General features: G+C 48.1%; 3 protein-coding genes across 4 annotated transcripts; 2 read left to right on the top strand and 1 right to left on the bottom strand.

Moving 5' to 3' along the window:
• Positions 1 to 4575: 4575 nt before the first annotated feature.
• On the top strand, positions 4576 to 9759 carry BDBG_07345 (PHD finger and SET domain-containing protein). Its single transcript, XM_002622347.2, has 2 exons — positions 4576 to 7890; positions 7951 to 9759. The coding sequence occupies exons 1-2, from the start codon at positions 6037 to 6039 to the stop codon at positions 9358 to 9360; spliced, it is 3264 nt and encodes a 1087-aa protein (XP_002622393.1). The 5' UTR covers positions 4576 to 6036; the 3' UTR covers positions 9361 to 9759.
• Positions 9760 to 9787: 28 nt separating this feature from the next.
• On the top strand, positions 9788 to 11836 carry BDBG_07346 (pol II transcription elongation factor subunit Cdc73). The gene is made up of 2 exons (XM_002622348.2): positions 9788 to 10890; positions 10993 to 11836. Exons 1-2 carry the CDS (start codon positions 10096 to 10098, stop codon positions 11833 to 11835), a joined length of 1638 nt encoding a protein of 545 aa, XP_002622394.1. The 5' UTR covers positions 9788 to 10095; the 3' UTR covers position 11836.
• A 1011-nt stretch (positions 11837 to 12847) lies between these two features.
• On the bottom strand, positions 12848 to 16930 carry BDBG_07347. 2 transcript variants are annotated; one of them, XM_031723055.1, is made up of 4 exons: positions 16773 to 16930; positions 14351 to 16395; positions 14028 to 14215; positions 12848 to 13883 (listed from the first exon to the last, which is right to left on the bottom strand). In XM_031723055.1, the coding sequence occupies exons 2-4, from the start codon at positions 16212 to 16214 to the stop codon at positions 13737 to 13739; spliced, it is 2199 nt and encodes a 732-aa protein (XP_031580133.1). In that variant the 5' UTR covers positions 16215 to 16395; positions 16773 to 16930; the 3' UTR covers positions 12848 to 13736. The 2 variants fall into 2 exon arrangements, with proteins under 2 accessions (XP_031580133.1, XP_002622395.1); XM_002622349.2 differs by having other exon boundaries at positions 14351 to 16930.
• Between the last annotated feature and the right edge of the window lie 170 nt (positions 16931 to 17100).

Here is a 17100-nt window from a genome sequence, read left to right on the forward strand (position 1 = left end):
TCTGACACTGGGCATATTAGGGGACTGCTGCTGAAGCCCCTGGCTGCAACCTTAAGATGCTCTTGGCCGCGGCGAGCTATGACAGTGAGCTTATGGTGATCATCTGGGTGTATGCGCCATTGCCAGGCGGGGTAGGGGTTGGGTTTGTTGGTGGACGAAGACGAAGGAATAGAGAGGCAATCAATAACCGTGATATACAAGAAAACTTCCCCGGGTGGGGGGGGCAGAAATTCTTAAGGCACGACCGTTACCATCTTGCTAACGGTGTGCCATAAAATCCGCCGCAATCATCATGACGGCGCTGTTGTCACTAAGTGTTGCCACTGTAATGGCGGGTAGAAGGAGTAGGAGTCCTTTCCACGGGCCTCAGAAGCCACTGACATATCGCGTTCAAGTTGTGTCGCGCTGCCAATGCGGGTCATTCTCTCTTGGGCTCTCCATCTGATATGCCTTCTCGTCTGCCGGAGCGCACTAGGTACGCTCGTCGCCCCTTAGAAGCATATAGGGATTATTCCTACCGTGCGCTGGGAAACCCTCCCTGGTATGGCACCTGGAGAAGGGCCTGGGCGACTCCTTGCGTTTCTCATCAAGGGGTAAGGGTAGAGTCCGCCCATAGGACTTTATAGGCCTAGGTATCTTTGGAAAAAAAAAAAAAAAAAAATTAAGAGAAGCGCGAGAAACAGGGAAAGATGAAGGGATCCTCTATATGTAAAGTCCGTAGAAAAGATGATGAAAAAGGCAAAGAAATCTTAATCCTTCAAGAGTCCAAAAAAAAAAAAAAAAAAAAAAAAAAAAAAAAAAAAAAAATCACCCAGCAGATCCTTTGCTCTTTACCTCGCTACGTACGCTGGGGAAAAATTATCCATCGTTCCGACGCAAACATTGAAGCTATTCGCAGAATGCATTGTGGCAGCAATCGATGGAAATACGTCGCTGCCAGGGGCATGGCATGGGACTTTGATCATTGCCATTGACAGCTTTTCTAAGACTTCCTCTGTTGTTGTGACGACAATAGTCGTTATCTTGCTGTGCAAATAGTCGGAAGCATTAGAAGAGAGTTGCTTAGACCAAATGAAAGCACTAGAAGTAGTATTAGATGGAGATGCAGTTTGCAGTTAAGTATCCTTTATCATAAATAATTATAGATAGCCCGGTACGCCCTCCAGAAGGCCAGCAGTAACGTAGAGGTAGATAGATAGTTAGGTATTCCTATTAGGCGCGTAGGGAGGCAGGTAAGTATAAGTATATAGGGCCATAGCGGTTGGGGTATATGTCCCCGGCGGGCTTCTGTCTGGCTGCTTTTGTTTTTTTTTTAGGTGGAGGGTCCTGTTCGAAGAAAAGGAAGAAGATGATGAAGAAGAAGTAGAAGAAGAAGAAGAAGAAAAGGAAGACCGGGGCTGGGGGGTTCTTGAAGCTATATTTATCGACATTGGCATTCGGTTGAATGTCTTTTGGGGCGTTGTTAGAGTCACCACCCGCAAACCATGCCCCCGATGACAGTCAACTATTAGTTAGTTATTATTTTCTCTGTGAAGAAGTGAAGAAGGGTTCAAGTGAGTTGCTTTTGTATAGTTATAGTTGAGAGGGGTGTGATACTTGCTGCACCTATTCTTGCTCTATGCCATCATAGCATACCGTGAATATTCCAGTATTTTTATGTGCTTCACATATATTATATATTTCATCCCTCCTGCATCCTTGTTCCTTACACGGGTAACTGTTTAAATGTTCCAGGTAACTACATCATCCCAATCAGCCAGCACACTACGGAGTAACTATGAGGAGGAGTGGATAAAGCTGGGACTGTGTCTGGCTGGGGCTGTGGTATAGCTCTTCTCATTGAAGATCTGGGGATCTCTATCCTAAGAGAGTCTCTATACTTGAGAGAACTTCTATATCTGGAAGATCTCCATATCTGGGAATCTACTCTATATTCAGAAGACTCTACGGAGTATACTCAGAGAGTTTCTATAACCTACCTGATAGTTAACTAGTGGTAATATACTACTAACTATATTGGAATTAGTCGAGTAACTAACTAGTTACTCTGTAACTACTGTTGTGTATTAAATAGAATTAAGAAATGTCACTCACTACAGTAGGCTTTGCTGCTATATGGGGGAGGGGGTTGGTTTGGTCTTTCTGGGGTCAGCTGCAGGCCAGGCCTTGTGGATGATCAGGTCTATGTGCTATCCCCATTGCCTACTAACTATCATTAATTACGTGCATCGTGATGGATGCAAGTCAGGCGGATTTCTTTTGCATCTGAACAAGGCGAAGGCGAAGGAAGTCAGCGATCAAGCCATAACATACGCTATTATTGCCGGAATAAATTTTGTTGTTTGTTCGTTCCCTTCTTTTTTTCCTTCCATCTTTTGCTGCTCTAGTTAACTAACTACTTAACTAGTTACCCGTTACCTTTCTTTCTTTTTGTCTCTCTCTTTTGTCTCTCCCTCCCTCCCTCTACATCATCCTACCTTCTTTTTCTCTTCTTCTTCTTCTTCTTTCAAATCTACGGGCTGCGTGGTGTGTAGACCAAAATAGTTCTTAGCTTCTTTTTCCCACATCCTATCCTCCCTCTTCTCTCCTCCTCACAACATCGAAAGAATGGCCCTTTGTAGTTAGTTATAACACCATCCAGGTACGGCTACCCTGCCCAGAGGTACGTACTAAAGTTACCAGAAATTGCCGAACCTATCAACTTGCATCTACTCCTTGCTAGCTATGCCTCATTAACTATTCCCAATCCCGATTTTTGTCCGGTCCTCCAAAAAGCTTCACTTTTTATTTTATTTGTCTGGTCACTTTCCCATTTTCCCTCTCTCCTCTCCTCTCCCGAGCTCCCTCCCTCCCTTGCCGATTTTCTCTACCACTCCTCCCTCCCTCACTCACGCCTGGGAGAATTTGTATATCAAACGAACCACGGCAAACCCTTCTTCCTCCAGTGATTCATCATCTGTTCATGGATCATTTCTAAGGCAACTCAACTCCCTTGCTTCCCCCCTCCCCTCAAAGCAGAACATACGCCCTCCTACATGGATAATATATATATCCGACTTAACTCCAGCAGGCGTCCCACGTTTGCCTTATAAACCACTTCTTCAGCAGTGGCAGGCAGAGCGTCCTTCTTTATTAATTATAACTTATCACTTACATCCATCCACAGGACCCAGCAGCACACTTCTATGCCCTCTGTTTTCCCCCCCTTTTGACCAGCAGCTATACAACCTACTGACTTGACTTGAGCGGCAACAGGAGAGCATGAAAAGCCTATTGAGAGGAGCCACTTGTGATGAATGGCGTTTTCTTTTCCCCTTTCTGAACACAGGTTTTTCAGAGAATATATCAATCCCCTCTCCCTACTATAATAATACTTATGAGACTTGTCTACAAACAGCAAACAGCAGGAAAGCAACTCAGCCATCCTTCGTCCACCCTCTGCCCTTTCTTCTGTTATTTCTTCCAATCATGTTGACCTGTCTACTCTACCAGTCTATCATTTGAGACAATCTTCTTCTTCTACTTTTTTTTTCCCTCCGTTCTGTTTATTTTTATTTCCTCCTAGCCGATTAGAGAGAAAAATTACTGACCACAGTATCCTTACTAACGAAACACACACAACCAGACGGAGAGAGAAATTCCCACAGAATAGGCGAAAAATATACAGTGTGGGTAACAATATCGATGCACAGCGTGCAGGGCACTAATCAGGACTAGAAGAAGGCTAAAGCACAGCACCACCGCACCCACCTAGGTAGGGTAGGTAGAGTAGTGGGGGAGAAGGGAAGGGAAGGAAGGGAAGGCAGGCGCGGGGGCCAGGGGGGGTTAAGCAGCTAACTTGAACCCGGACTGCGCTTATACCTTCTCCCCCAGGCCACACCCGTCCGTCTACCTCTTTTTATTTCCTTTTTCCCTTTTATTTTCTACTCCATTTTCCTTTTCTTCTCCGCGGCCAAAAATATATATATATATATATATATATATATATATATATATATATATTACGATGATTGATTGTGGATATATGACATGGCCAGACAGTCGAGCGTTATTATTATGTGACGATGGAGCCGGCATTCTCTGATGTAGCCCGCCGGAGCCTGGGTGACGCCTGCGCCTGGAGAGAAGGTTCTCTACGACTGCATACCACCTTTTTAAATATTTTTTAAAAATATTTTTCTTCCTTCTTCAGGCTCCAACAGCAGCGGCAGCAGCAGCAAGGAGAGAGAAGAACAGCATGGGGCCTCCTACACAAATGGACGACATGGGGCCGTGGACCCTACCATACCTGGACAAGAAAAGACGTGCACATGTTACACTGACACGGGCGAGAGAGAGAAGACCAGAAGAAGAATAATGATGTGTTCGAGGCCCATGCAGATCCTTCCAGCGGGTTTTCTTCCCCCTCCTCGCCTTCCTTACTCATATCAGCAAAATCAGCACCACCAACAGCCGAGACCGGAGACGGGAGAAAACGTAACAAAGAGCCTCCCTCCATCCCTCCCTCATTTTCTTTCTATCTATTCACCCGAGAGGGAAGGGGGGGGGGGGGGGGGCAGGCCTCTCTCTGCATATGGGCAAGGGGGGGCAAAAAAACACAAGCTTCCTCAGGAGCCTGTTTACTAATAGGTAATAGATGAACACTAACATACAAGGTTGTCTTTCCAGCAGCAGGAGATCTTGCATTCCTATGCGGGGCTGATTTTATCTTATCTGCGTTATGTCATCCGCTTTCTCTGCCCTCGACTTGGACATTGATGTTGCTTCCTGTTCCATCTCCCCGTGTATTATTATTTATGTATTGTTGTTCCAAGGTTTGTCTGTGCTGAACAGAGTGAGATGAAAACGCCAAGACCGGACTAACCCAAGGAGGACTAGTGAATGGAGCCTCGGGGCCAGAGCCTCCGCCGCATCGGGACTAGCGCAGGCATTGCCCTTTTAGGCGACTCGTTCTTGTCTCTTTCCAAGAACCAAAGACCAAACCAGACCAGACAAACGAACCAAACGAACCAAACCAAACCAAACTCCTCTCTCTCTTCTTCTATTTCTTCTCTTCCTCCTCTATTTCCTATTTCTTCCCATTCCCACCCATTGATCCATGGCTCACTCTTCGTCCTCCACTCTCTCCCCTTTCCCCTTTCCCTCTTTTTCTTCTTTTTCTTCTTTTTCTTCCTAATTCTTCCTAATTCTTACTTATTACTAACTACCTAATTCCCTTTATTATCCAACAACTCCCTCTTATCGCTCTTCCTGTCTTCCCGTCTTCCTCCGTCGTCTCTTCCTCGTCTTCTCCTCAACTCCCGCCCTTCGATCGCCAAAATCCCACTTCTTCCTCCTCCACCAGCATATCCATCATTGAATCATCTCGCCATCTCGCCATCTCACCATCCTGCCATCCCATCCTCGATTCCTCGATTCATCGATTCCTACTAAATGCGCGCGATCTTCTCCCTCCCTCCTCCCCTGCTCCTCCAGTCGCCTCCGTTCCTAACTTACCCGTCAAAAACGTGGCCTCCTCTTGACATCCTGCGACCGCTATCCCACGCCTAGCAAGTCTTCTCGAGATCCTTGTCTACCGCGAATCCACCCTCTTCACTCGCATATTTTCATCACAAATATCATCGAAAATCCATCGCAAAGTCGTCGTGTTTCATCGCTTGTGGCCACCCAAAAAGTCATTATTCAACAAGAACGATTTTCCCCCTCCTCTTAACTTCTCCTACGTGTGGTTGGATTTGCCTTCTCCATCTCGTCTGATCTCCTCGAAATAGACCTCCTTTCGCTTCAGCCATTCTGTCGCGTGGTGTAACGGTCCTGGTTGATGACTTGGTTCGTCAATCGGAACCAACACACCAACTGGAAAAATTTGCGCGTGTGGCTCTGGAAGCAAAGGACACCATTTTCGTTCCACCACCAGAACCAACTCCTCCTCCTCCTCCTCCCCATCAGAATTCCATCACCCAGCCACCTCGTCCGATCGAGGGTTCACCTCTAGAGCGCCAACAACGTGTTCTGGAGGAGGTAAGCTGTCAGATTATGACAGATACCTCCTCTCTCGCAGCCACGCATCTGCCAGCGAACTCCCACTCGGTCACCGTTCAGCCGCTTCCCTCTCCTATTGTTCCTTCTCCGGTTCCAAATGGTAACAGTAACGCCGTTGCGCAGCAGTCTGTCCATGATGACGAAGACGAGCCTTATACCATCAAATGCATCTGTTCCTTCGAGGACGATGATGGCCACACCGTATTCTGCGAACGTTGTGAAACCTGGCAACACATCTTATGCTACTACGACGGCGAAGATGTCCCTGAAGTCCACAACTGTGCAGATTGCGAACCGAGACCCCTAAATTCAAAGCTCGCCACAGAGCTACAGAGAAGGCGCAGAGAGGAGCAGAGCGATGGCGGTGACCGGAAAAGCAAGCGATCCGGCTCCAAATCCCATAGGAAGAAGGTAGCCGCGAAGGATAATAACAGTAACAATTCAACAGGGACCCTTCCGTCCGGTGGTAGCGGCGATCAGACGAACGGCTGGTCCTCCCACGAGAGGGGCTTTCCCCCCGCAAAGAAATCAAAGACCAGTCATCGCTCGTCGAACTCGATAAACTCGCTCACGGGCCTTGCTCCTTCAGTTGGTTCCGACAGTCGAAAGCGAGCAACATCTGCGTCGGCTATGAGCCCTACCAAGGCCTCCCTCATCCCTAATATCCCCCTCTACTCCCAGGAGTTCCTCCATCTGTACGATCATGACCAGGCGAACGTGGATATTCCCAGCAATCTATTCGATAACCTGCAACTAGCAACCGACTTTTCTTCCTGGTTACAAGATCCTGCCCGTCTTGCCCGCGATGCCAATGGTCGCTCTCCTAAAGAAGTCTTTACATATTTAAATCGTCCACTCGACCCTGCGCAGTGGCCAGTCCTCTCCAAACAAGTTGTTACAGACACCAGTGTTGAATACGATGGACGGCATCCTACATGGCGGTTTCTGACTGTGGAAAATGATGTTCACAAGGATGAGATCATTGGAGAGGTGAAGGGCAAAGTAGGTCATTTCCGCGATTATTGCGTCGATCCGAATAATCGATGGCATGAGTTCCATCATCCCTTGCCCTTCGTATTCTTCCACCCTCAGCTTCCGATATATATCGACAGTCGCAAAGAAGGCTCCCAGCTACGCTATGTTCGCCGATCATGTCACCCAAACGTCACCATGAAGACCGTCATCACGAATAACATTGAATATCATTTCTGCCTTGTGGCGAACCAGGATATTACTGCCAAGTCAGAAATAACAACCTCCTGGTACCTTGACCCGCAAATGTTTCCTTCCAACAACGGCTTTGTTAAGCAGGAAGGATCCAATGATGGCATCTCTGATGACTGGCCGATCTCAATAAGCAAAGTTCTAGCCAATTTCGGTGGCTGTGCGTGTGATTCTTCACGATCCTGTCGCCTGGCGAAAGTCGACTGTCGACGACCTCCGAAGAGTGCTGACACAGCCTCGAAACAGGTAAATGGGAGGCGGAAAAAGAGCAAGGCTAAAAATGCGATCTCGCCCGTCAACACGGGCCTAGCTAATAATAGTCGAGCTGCAAGCGAAGCCGTCAAGGCCCAAGTGGATGACGATCAAGGGGGGAGCCGATCAAGGTCAACATCCAATCGCCCTCGAAGTCGAGATCTAACACCCACAGCACATAGTCCCTCAGTCTCGGACCCATTGGCCTCGATGTCTGGGGAGCTTTCTGCGCGCGAGAAACGGAAGATTGCCGCAGCTGAGAAGAAGTTCGAGCAGCTTGAACATGAGCAGCAACAGCCTCAGAAGAAGAAAAAGCGGTCTAGTGGTACCTCTGTTACGGGTACCAGTAATACTGCTACTACTGCCATCGGCGTAAGTTCCTGTAGTCTCTTTGCGAAAGTGGTAACAACCGAACCTAATTATTCTAAGCAGGCCTCACAGACCAACGCTAAACCTCTACGCATCGACACCACAAGTGCTCGTCGATCTTCCAATTCTCCTCGGAAACGCTCGCCTGCGTCCGTTACACCAGGCCCAAAGCCGCAATCTTCGCAAAAGAAGGCGTCGAGATCAACACCCATTGTCGCCTCCCCTCTTCGCCGCCCAGATTACGTCGACTCTGAAATGCAAACCGAGCCGGACGAGAATGATCCGGACTTCGTCCCGCCAAAGCCTCCACGGCGATCTGGCTTCGTTCCGTTGACAACACGACTTCTAAAACGGTGTCATGAGGATAGGGTTCGGCTTCAGCAAATTGGAAATCGTATCAATGCGTCGCCAGTTTACAGTAGTGACATTGCCACGCCTTCGATACCAGATTCCCAGCACGCCATCCTCAGCTCGCCGCTAAGTCGTCGCGAAGATGTCGACATGAAGGACACAGATACACCGATGACGCCACCTAAGATTTCCCAACATACTACCACGACCACTATCCCACCGTCACCTGGCACATCAGCCGCATTGTCTTCCTTAAATATATCCTCAGACACTTCCCCTCAAAAACCGCCTCACCCATTACCATCAACCGTCGCGCATAATTTCCCAATGCCGCGCAAACCTCCTGACAGAGCATGCAGAGCTGACCTGCGAGTTCAATTACCTCCTGCACCTCCTCCTTTCACCACCCCCTCATCAACACCTAACTCGATGATGACAACTCCTACACATCCCACCACCTCTACAAGCACATACAAAGATAAACCCAACTCCTCAACACCAATACTCCCAACGCAATCACCACACTCATTCCCTATCAAATCTTCACCCACCAACGCAACTACTACCACTCCTACAGCCGCCCAACATCCTATGCCTACAATAACGCCACCCTCGAGCGCCATCGCCCCTAGCCCTGTGAAGAAAAAACTTAGCTTAGGTGATTACATGAGCCGGCGCGGTACCTTAACGGCAACTACGCCACCGATTGAGAAACCGCAGCCGCCTCTGTTTTCCGCAGGTCAGAGTCAGAGCCCGTCGACGCCACTGCAACAGCAGGGAGCTAATAGCCAGGGCCAATGTCAGAACTCAATGGATAAAGATACATATAAAGTTATGGCTTCGGTGGATGGACGGGGGAACTTGGCTGGTGGTTCTGACAGTAGTAGTAGTGATACGACGGTAGCTCAGGATGTAGTTATGCAGGATGCTGGTGCGAATACTTCGTCTGCGCCTTCTGCTGGTGTCGCCATGCTAGGGTTACCATCGTGGCCTCTAGCTGCTTCCCCCTCTACATCCGTCGCTACTGAGTCGCAAGGTGGGAGTAATGGATATAATAACAATGGTGTTGGTCCTGGTTCTGGTGAATCACGGGATCCAAGGTTGCAGCATCATTCGAGATAAAGTTCATGTTCTTTTGTAATTTTTTCACTTGTATGGTTGTTTCTTTTTTTTATTTCTTCTCAATTCAAATTACTATTATTTTACTTTAACATTCTTTATTTTTTATTTTTTTTCGTTTTTAGCCGTCTCCCTTTTGCGTTTCCCTGATGAATGGGTTTTGTAGGGTGTTGGTTGTCTGGGCTTTCATGGTTTTTGTTGATAGGCACTTTCTTTCTATTCTAGGTATTTTTTTGTGATTTTTTTTTTAAAAAAAAAAAATTACTTTCACCTCTCACTTTCTTAATCTTAGGACTGACTACTACATTTCCTTCACTTTGTTAAAGTTGTAGTTATATATGATGTAGCAGCCAAAAAACTCATTCAACCAATCACGATTAGGTGATCTCCAGCTAATCCTGCTTAGTCATCTCCAACTTCCTCAACTTCAACTCGTCCTTGGTCGAAGCTGTCTTTCATTCAGTTAAGCATCGCAACTCGTTACACGTACACCTTTTGCTTCTGGCAGATATAGGCGACCAGATATTCCATACAGTTACAACCTACATTTGAGTTGACCCAGAGCGCCCAATTGCAAACTAAAAGGACGAAGTGTCATTCATACAAACGAGGAAAGGAGGCCAGGCCAGGCCCCTGTACCTACCTAGCTAATCAAAGCTCCATTCAATCCGTCTCGTGCGCCATCACGACGACGACCACGACCACGACCAGAAACCACCTCTACAGACAGCAGCAGCAATGGAAACACAACCAACAGACCCTCACCAACCAGACCCCCTCCTCTCCCTCCGGCGCGCCCTCTCCTCCTCCTCCTCCACCACCTCCGGCATCACCCCATCCCCGAACCAACCCGTCCTCCTCACCTCCCCTACCCCCACACCCACAAACACAACCACAGACCTCACTGTGGCCACCCACCTGCACCTCCCAGCCACATCGCAATGCATCCCGCTCTCAACGCCCACGCGCTTCATCTCCGCCGCCGCAGGCAACATCCCCATCGACCTGCGCAGCATCTACTTCGCCTGGCTGAAGCGGGACGTGGCGATTCCGGAGTACATTGCTAGTGCGCAGGCGGTGAATGAGGGGATTGGGGAGCGGTGGGGGAAAGAGGGGAAGGAGGGGAAGGAGGGGAAGGAGGGGGCGGTGGGCAAGGTGGGCAAGGTGCTGCATTTGGTGTTTGTCGAGCGCCTGGATCTTATTACGTGGTTGGAGGGCGCGTCGGAGGATAGTGAGTATATTCGGCCGTTGGCGGGAGATGTTGGGGTAGGAGATGCGGGTGTCGGTGCGGCTACGCGCGCGGCGGAGGATTCGGCGAAGGTTGCGTCGGGGGCGGCCGGGGGGGTATCGACTATTCCTAGTGCGGGTTCGGGGGCGCAAGGTGCTGGTGCTGGTGCTGGTGCTGGTGCTGGTGTTGGGGTTGGGGTTGGAGGGAGGCCGGTGCGGAGTGTCGACCCGCGCCTGCAGGAGATTTATAATGGGGAGCGCAAGATGGGGGATCGGAATAGTGTGCTTAGGGGGATTAAGCCGACGGTGGGGTTATGCTCTCTCTTTCTCTATTTTTTTTTTCTTTTCATATTGGGTGTTGACTCTGGGGCTGACGCTTTCTTTCTCTTTTTTCAATCCTATTATCAGGACTTCTCCCACGTCCGCAAAACCGCCGAGATGTTCCTAGGCCGCAACCGCTCGCGCCCAGGCCAACACGCACAAGCAAACATGGCAAAGCCAGGCATGAAACCCACCTCAACATCCCTATCCAACGGCGCGTCCCTAATCAAACAACCGGGACCCCCCTCCTCCACAAACCCATCCTCCTCCCGGCGTCCAAACCCCATCATCCTCCTCTCCCCCTCCGCCTCCTCCCTCCTGCGCATGTCAAACATCAGATCCTTCCTCCAGGACGGCATCTACGTGCCACCCGACCACCCAACCCTCGCCACCTCCACCGCCTCCAACCTCCTCCACATCACCCGCACCCTTCAGACCCTCCCGGACCCAACCTCCAGCTCCAAACCCTCCTCCACCCCCGCCTCCACCCCCGGCGTCTCCGGCCTCCACAACAACCGCAAACCCACCCGCTTCATCCTCGTCGACAGCACCGCCGACTTCAAGCCGGACTACTGGAGCCGCGTCGTCGCCGTCTTCACCACGGGCCAGACGTGGCAGTTCAAATCGTACAAGTGGTCCTCGCCGCCGGAGCTGTTCAAGCATGCCACGGGCATCTATGTCGGGTGGCGCGGGGAGGATGTGCCGAGGGAAGTTAAGGGGTGGGGCCGCGGCGTGCGCAGTTTTGCGATCGACCGGTGGGATGAGAAGAGTGCGAATCTGGCTGTTTCTGGGGTGGGGAATGCGGGTGGTGCTGGTGCTGGTGCTGTGGGGGGGCCTAGCGGGCGGTGGAGGGATAGGGGGGTTGTGGAGGGGGTTTGGATGGCGATTGAGGAGGGGATGAGGGCGAGGGGGTGGGGTGGAGGGAAGTGAACATTTTTTGTATGCTTTTGCTGTTGATGATACTGCTGCTAATCTTGAAGTTTTTTTTTTTTGCTTGATCTTGTTCATGTCATACCAAATCGTAGCGGGGAAATGGAAATTGTTGTTAGAAATGAATGATACACAGCTATCGTATGTATATCTACAGAGAGATATATATATACCTAAGTAGGTATGATTACTTCGCCTAGATTCTACACCTTCCATCGGATATAGCTAGTTTTTTACTTTACTAGCAGTCGGAATGAAGAAAAAAAGGTGGATTGCAGAAAATAAGGAGCGGGAATGAAAGAGGAATGAAATTCAAGGTGGGAAAAAAAAAAAAAAAAAAAGCTCTTCTAAAATTACAGCAGAGAAGTTTCAAATTTCAAGAAGTGATGAAGTATGAGAATGTGGAGATGTACATAGATAGGGAGATAAATACAATGCCTTCTTTACACTTCATATCTATCCTGTGATGTGATGAGATATATATGTATGACTCAGTATGAGAGCAATATGCACTGAGATGAGCTGATATGATGGAAATATACCAGCAGTTTATGAAGATAATCTCAACCCTCAACTCAAAACATTATAAGCTAGAAAAAATACATATGTGAATAGCAGGAAAAAAAAAAAAAAAAAAAAAAAAAAAAAAAGAAAAGAAAAGAAAAGTAAGTAAAGACACAAACAATCATAGTTTAAATCATCTCTTCAGTAAGTAAGAGAGATAAAAGAAGAACAAAAACAAGAGTTGATGATTGTGTGAAGATGAAAATGATTATGATAGAGAAGGTACGTGTATATATGAAGTAGATATAGAAGATTAAAAAGAGTTAAGATGACAAAAAAAACGAGTCAAATATAAAATAAAAATTAATTAACATAATAATGATAAGAATGATAAGAATATTTATGCAGATGATACCAAGGATAACAACAGCAATGAAACAATGAAAGGGGGAGAAAAAAAAAAGCAATATTCATGCCATGCATAGATAGATTCAATGAAAAAAAAAAAGGGCAAGCAGGGAAAAAAGATACAAATCAAACAATGAAAATGGAAAACAAAAAATAGAGAATTTGCCCAAATATAAAAAGCCAAAAATAAACACTTTCAGAGACGAAAAAGCAACTCCCAATATGCTAGATGGAGGAAAAAAAGAAAGGCTGGCGGGGAAACGGAACGGTGCTGATGAACTGTAACATGTAGAAAAATGCACATACATAAAATGTATATATGAGAAAGATCATTTCCAGATTCAACCGGACACTTTGGAGACCTGTGAGTGAGGAATGAAAAAGCTCAGAGGGAAAAAAAGAAAGAAAGAAAGAAAAAAAGAAAGAAAGAAAGAAAAAAAAAGGAAAGAAAGGAAGAAAATCAACAAAAGAGAAAAAAAGAAAAAAATTATTACATAGGAGATGGGTAGAGAGGGAGAGAGAGGGGAGCATGTGCCATAGCCATATTCTTCTTCTTTTTTCTTACTTTCATTCATTTCAACTCGTTTTGCTTCATTTCGGTCTTTTCTTCTTCTTCTTTTTCTTTTTCTTTCTCTTTTTTTAAAGCTTGGTTTTGGTACTGGCTGACTGTGTCGTGGTTACCACCAGTCATGCCAACGGTCCTGAAATTGGATAAGGGAGCCCCCCGGCGGGCGGGGGTTGACGGAGCTCAGGACCCCGGGTTGGGAGACGCGCGATGTTCGCGGCGAAACGGCGCGGATCCGCGGGGGATCTTAAAAACATATATATACCGCCCCAGTCATTTCCACAACTGGGGTGTTAGTGTTTTGGCCCCAGCACCCCCTCCCTTCCCCACCAAGAAAAGAGAACAATTCGGGCACATCAAATTCCGTCACGATGTTCTCATCGATTGAAACCAAAAACTAGAAAAAAAGCTTGCCCTTCAAATCTTACGACCTCGTGGACCGGCTCATGGAGCGTTCTGGGACGGGAGCAGGGCCTGGAGAATGCGATTTGCCCGAGGCATTGAGGTCGAAGTCATGTTCCTGCAGAACAACGGCATATTTTGGATCCCGCACGAATTTCGGGACGGAGTCCTGTATTTTTTCGAATTTGCGTTCTTTTTTAGTAAAAAGCCCGAACGAAAGGGGGAGGAAAAAAGGGGAAAGGGAAGGGAGAAGGAAAGGGAGAGGGAGGGAGCGTCTCTCTCCCTCCTGAGCTCCAAGGAGGAAAATACTTACACTTGACATGAGTTTGAAGACAGAAATCTGAGCGAGCTCGAAAAGGCTAACCACTTCAGTTAAGCTTTTAAGCATTGATGCATCATCTCCAACGGCCCGTGTCATACGGCTGGCAAGGCTATTTCGTAAAGCGTGCTCGATGTTCAGCTCGCAGGGAGATCCGGGAGCAAGGAAAGCGTTGTATAAGCCTATTATTGTTCATTATCAGTTACCAGTGAACCACGCTGAAAGTAGCTGGGTAGAGAGGAGCAGAACGCTGCAAGAAGTAAAACATGACGAAAAGAAAAAAGAATTGGTTTGAATTACAACAAATGAAAACTCACCATATGCACTCGCAAGGGTTTCACGGACGACATCCATCTTCGCAAATGAACCGGCTTTTTCCTGCTGGTGGTAATTTATCGTAAAGTCAGAAACGTCAATATAAAACGACAGGTTCTCCTCGCAGAGGGAATCGCGCAGGAATTCCCTGAACAGTAGTCGCAGGGCGGGATCTTGCAGGATGTTGTTTAGGCGGGCATTGTTCGAATCTCGAGGTGCAACGCGGCCGTCGTACGCAGTGACCAGCGGCTTTTCCCGTGCGATCCATCCACAGACCCGTTGTCCTCGCTCGGTCAATGCATAGATAGAATACTTCGTTGGCTGGAAGGCTGCCGCTTCCGGGTTATGTTGGGCGAAATTCTTATCCTCAAAGACGGAGTGAATCAACCCGTGCTTAACAAACATCGTTGCAATCTCGAACGTTTCCCGGCGGTCTGTTGTCGTACAGCAGTCCATCAACCAATCCACCGCTGCCTTTCCGGTAAAAGTATTCTGGATGACTTTGTCTCCGATTTTTCTTTCCTTCGCCATTTTCACGCCGACAAGTCCATTAGTGTAGTCACTCACGGAATCCGAATCCGAGGTCGAAACCGACGGCTTGAGATTAGGGCCATCTTGGCCAGCAAACCGGCGGAAAATAACCTCGATTGTAGCACGGTCGTGGGATATTTGGTCCGTGGTATTTTCTCGTTCTAGTATTACCAGCTGCATAGTATTTCGAGGGGATTCGAGCACGTCAATGATGTGTCTCGCAGTGATCCCGTTTCTTTGGCAAAATCGCTGCAGGATGTTGATGCCCTTGGGTGTCAATTGGAAAAGCGCGCCCTTGAGAGGGAATTGAAGACTTATCCTTCCGTCTACGGACTCAATGAATCTGGCATCTACAAACCGCTGACATACTGAGCGGGCCATTTCCTTCGCCATGGAAAATGTCGTGGTCGTGGTAGTCGTGACAATGCGTGAGGGGTCTTTGGGGTCCGGCATACGATTCGATTGCGAGAACTTTAGAGAACCGAGATTGTTGATGGCCTCTTCCGACGTAAAAGTATGGTCGAACTTGGAGAAGCGCACTCGATGCGTCTCTAGTTTCAGACTGACCATCAGCGTCGAGAAGAGGTCCTTGAAATCCCTAGTAAATGGCCTATCATCACTCGTCATGCGCAACAAGCGCGAGGAAGTTTGGTGCATCTTGCCGCTCGACATGGCAGCGTATGGATTGTTGTCAGGTGCAGAAGTGCAGTGTAGCTGTGGTAGATTCCTCTGACTTCCCTGAAGAGTGGATCGTCGAGACGCAGTAGCAAAGTGAGTAAGTTGGTTGGGAGACACTGAGGGACTAGGAGTGGCGGGGCGGGAGGGGAGGGTTAATGTGAGGTTGTCCACAGAGCCTCTGCGCAACGCTTGAATCGACAGACGGTAGTCGTGTTTGCCCGCACCACCAATACCGGAGCTAGGTCCGCTATCGCCGCTACCGCTACCACTACCACCTACACTACTACCGCTGCCTCTGCTCTGGACGTTGGTCCTATCCTCAAAGCCGTTGTGAGAGCTTAATGCGGGAGACGGGGTATCTCGAGCTGGCGGCTTCGAGAAGTTGGAATTTGCAGGGGAATTACGAGAGGGGGGATTTGATTGGGGGGCCGCGAGTGACGAAGTGAAGCTATTAAAGGCCTGGGAAGTTTTTTCTATAGCAATTGCAGCAAGAGAGCGACGGCTGGAGCGAGACGCAGAAATGGTGGTTGAGGAACGATAATCGCAGACACGGGAAGAATTGTCGTCCGAACCTAAGGGGAGATAGGAGCTGGGAGAATAGACAGCTTTATTATTGGATCCTTCGCGGTACCTGTCGAGAGCAGATAGAGTGCTCATTGAAAGAAGGGCAAGGTACTTAAACGGGGGGACGAACAAGGGGAGGGGGGGGGGGGGGAGGAAAGGAAGGAGAGAGGAGGGGGGGGAAAATCAGCAGTATTCGTCGGAGCAGAGCAGTGGGTTTTTGGGTTCAAGCTGGAGAAGAGGCCGGAAATAAGGCTGGGGGCCAGCAGGAATACGCCTGCCACTAACGAGTCAGCAAAGCCAAAGTGACAGGAGTTTAACCGCAAAAACAAGAGGGCAGGTTGTTAGGTGGCCCGCAGCGCTAAAGAATAGGTGAACTTTTTTTAAAAAAAAAAGTTTGGCAAGAAAGAAGGGTAAAACTGGAAAATAAAAGCCAGGGGGAAAAAATAGTTAAAGGTAGGGTAGGGTTATTATTATGGGGAATGGTGCATCCGGATTGGCAGGCCACTTGGAGGGCAACAAGTGGTGGGGTAGAAATTTAGTAGAGATGTGATGATGAGAGCAAAAAGAAGGGAGGTTGAGTGAGGAATTGGCTGCTGAATGATGATGATGATGCTGATGCTGGGAGATTTGGACCTGAAACACGAGGCTCACCTGGGCTAGCACGGCGGAGATGGAGGATATCGAGCGGGGAGTGAGATCCGCCGCTGCAGGTCGGCCGAGGTAGGGGGAACAATGGAAGAATAATTGGCCTGCTTTGGAGATCTTCAAGTTCCAGAGGAATAATAATAATAATAATAATAATAAATACTCCGTAATAGTAATAGTAATAGTAATAGTAATAGTAATATAATAGTAATAATAATAATAATAATAGTAATAGCAATAATAGTAATAATGAGAAGAAGAAGGAGAAGAAGAAGAATAGGAAGAATCTGGTAGGCTAAGGGATTCCAGAAACCACCAGCCAGCAACAGACGAA

Source organism: Blastomyces gilchristii (assembly GCF_000003855.2).
Source record: "Blastomyces gilchristii SLH14081 genomic scaffold supercont1.18, whole genome shotgun sequence".
NCBI lineage: Eukaryota > Fungi > Ascomycota > Eurotiomycetes > Onygenales > Ajellomycetaceae > Blastomyces > Blastomyces gilchristii.

Excerpts from the sequence above, each read along its gene's own strand:
- BDBG_07347 (XM_031723055.1), bottom strand. The coding sequence starts at position 16,214 with ATGAGCACTCTATCTGCTCTCGACAGGTACCGCGAAGGATCCAATAAT. Across the intron at positions 14,216-14,350 it reads AACCCTTGCGAGTGCATATG|GCTTATACAACGCTTTCCTT; the intron begins GTGAGTTTTCAT and ends GAACAATAATAG. Across the intron at positions 13,884-14,027 it reads TCTTCAAACTCATGTCAAGT|GACTCCGTCCCGAAATTCGT; the intron begins GTAAGTATTTTC and ends GAAAAAATACAG.
- BDBG_07346 (XM_002622348.2), top strand. The coding sequence starts at position 10,096 with ATGGAAACACAACCAACAGACCCTCACCAACCAGACCCCCTCCTCTCC. Across the intron at positions 10,891-10,992 it reads TTAGGGGGATTAAGCCGACG|GACTTCTCCCACGTCCGCAA; the intron begins GTGGGGTTATGC and ends TCCTATTATCAG.
- BDBG_07345 (XM_002622347.2), top strand. The coding sequence starts at position 6,037 with ATGACAGATACCTCCTCTCTCGCAGCCACGCATCTGCCAGCGAACTCC. Across the intron at positions 7,891-7,950 it reads CTGCTACTACTGCCATCGGC|GCCTCACAGACCAACGCTAA; the intron begins GTAAGTTCCTGT and ends TATTCTAAGCAG.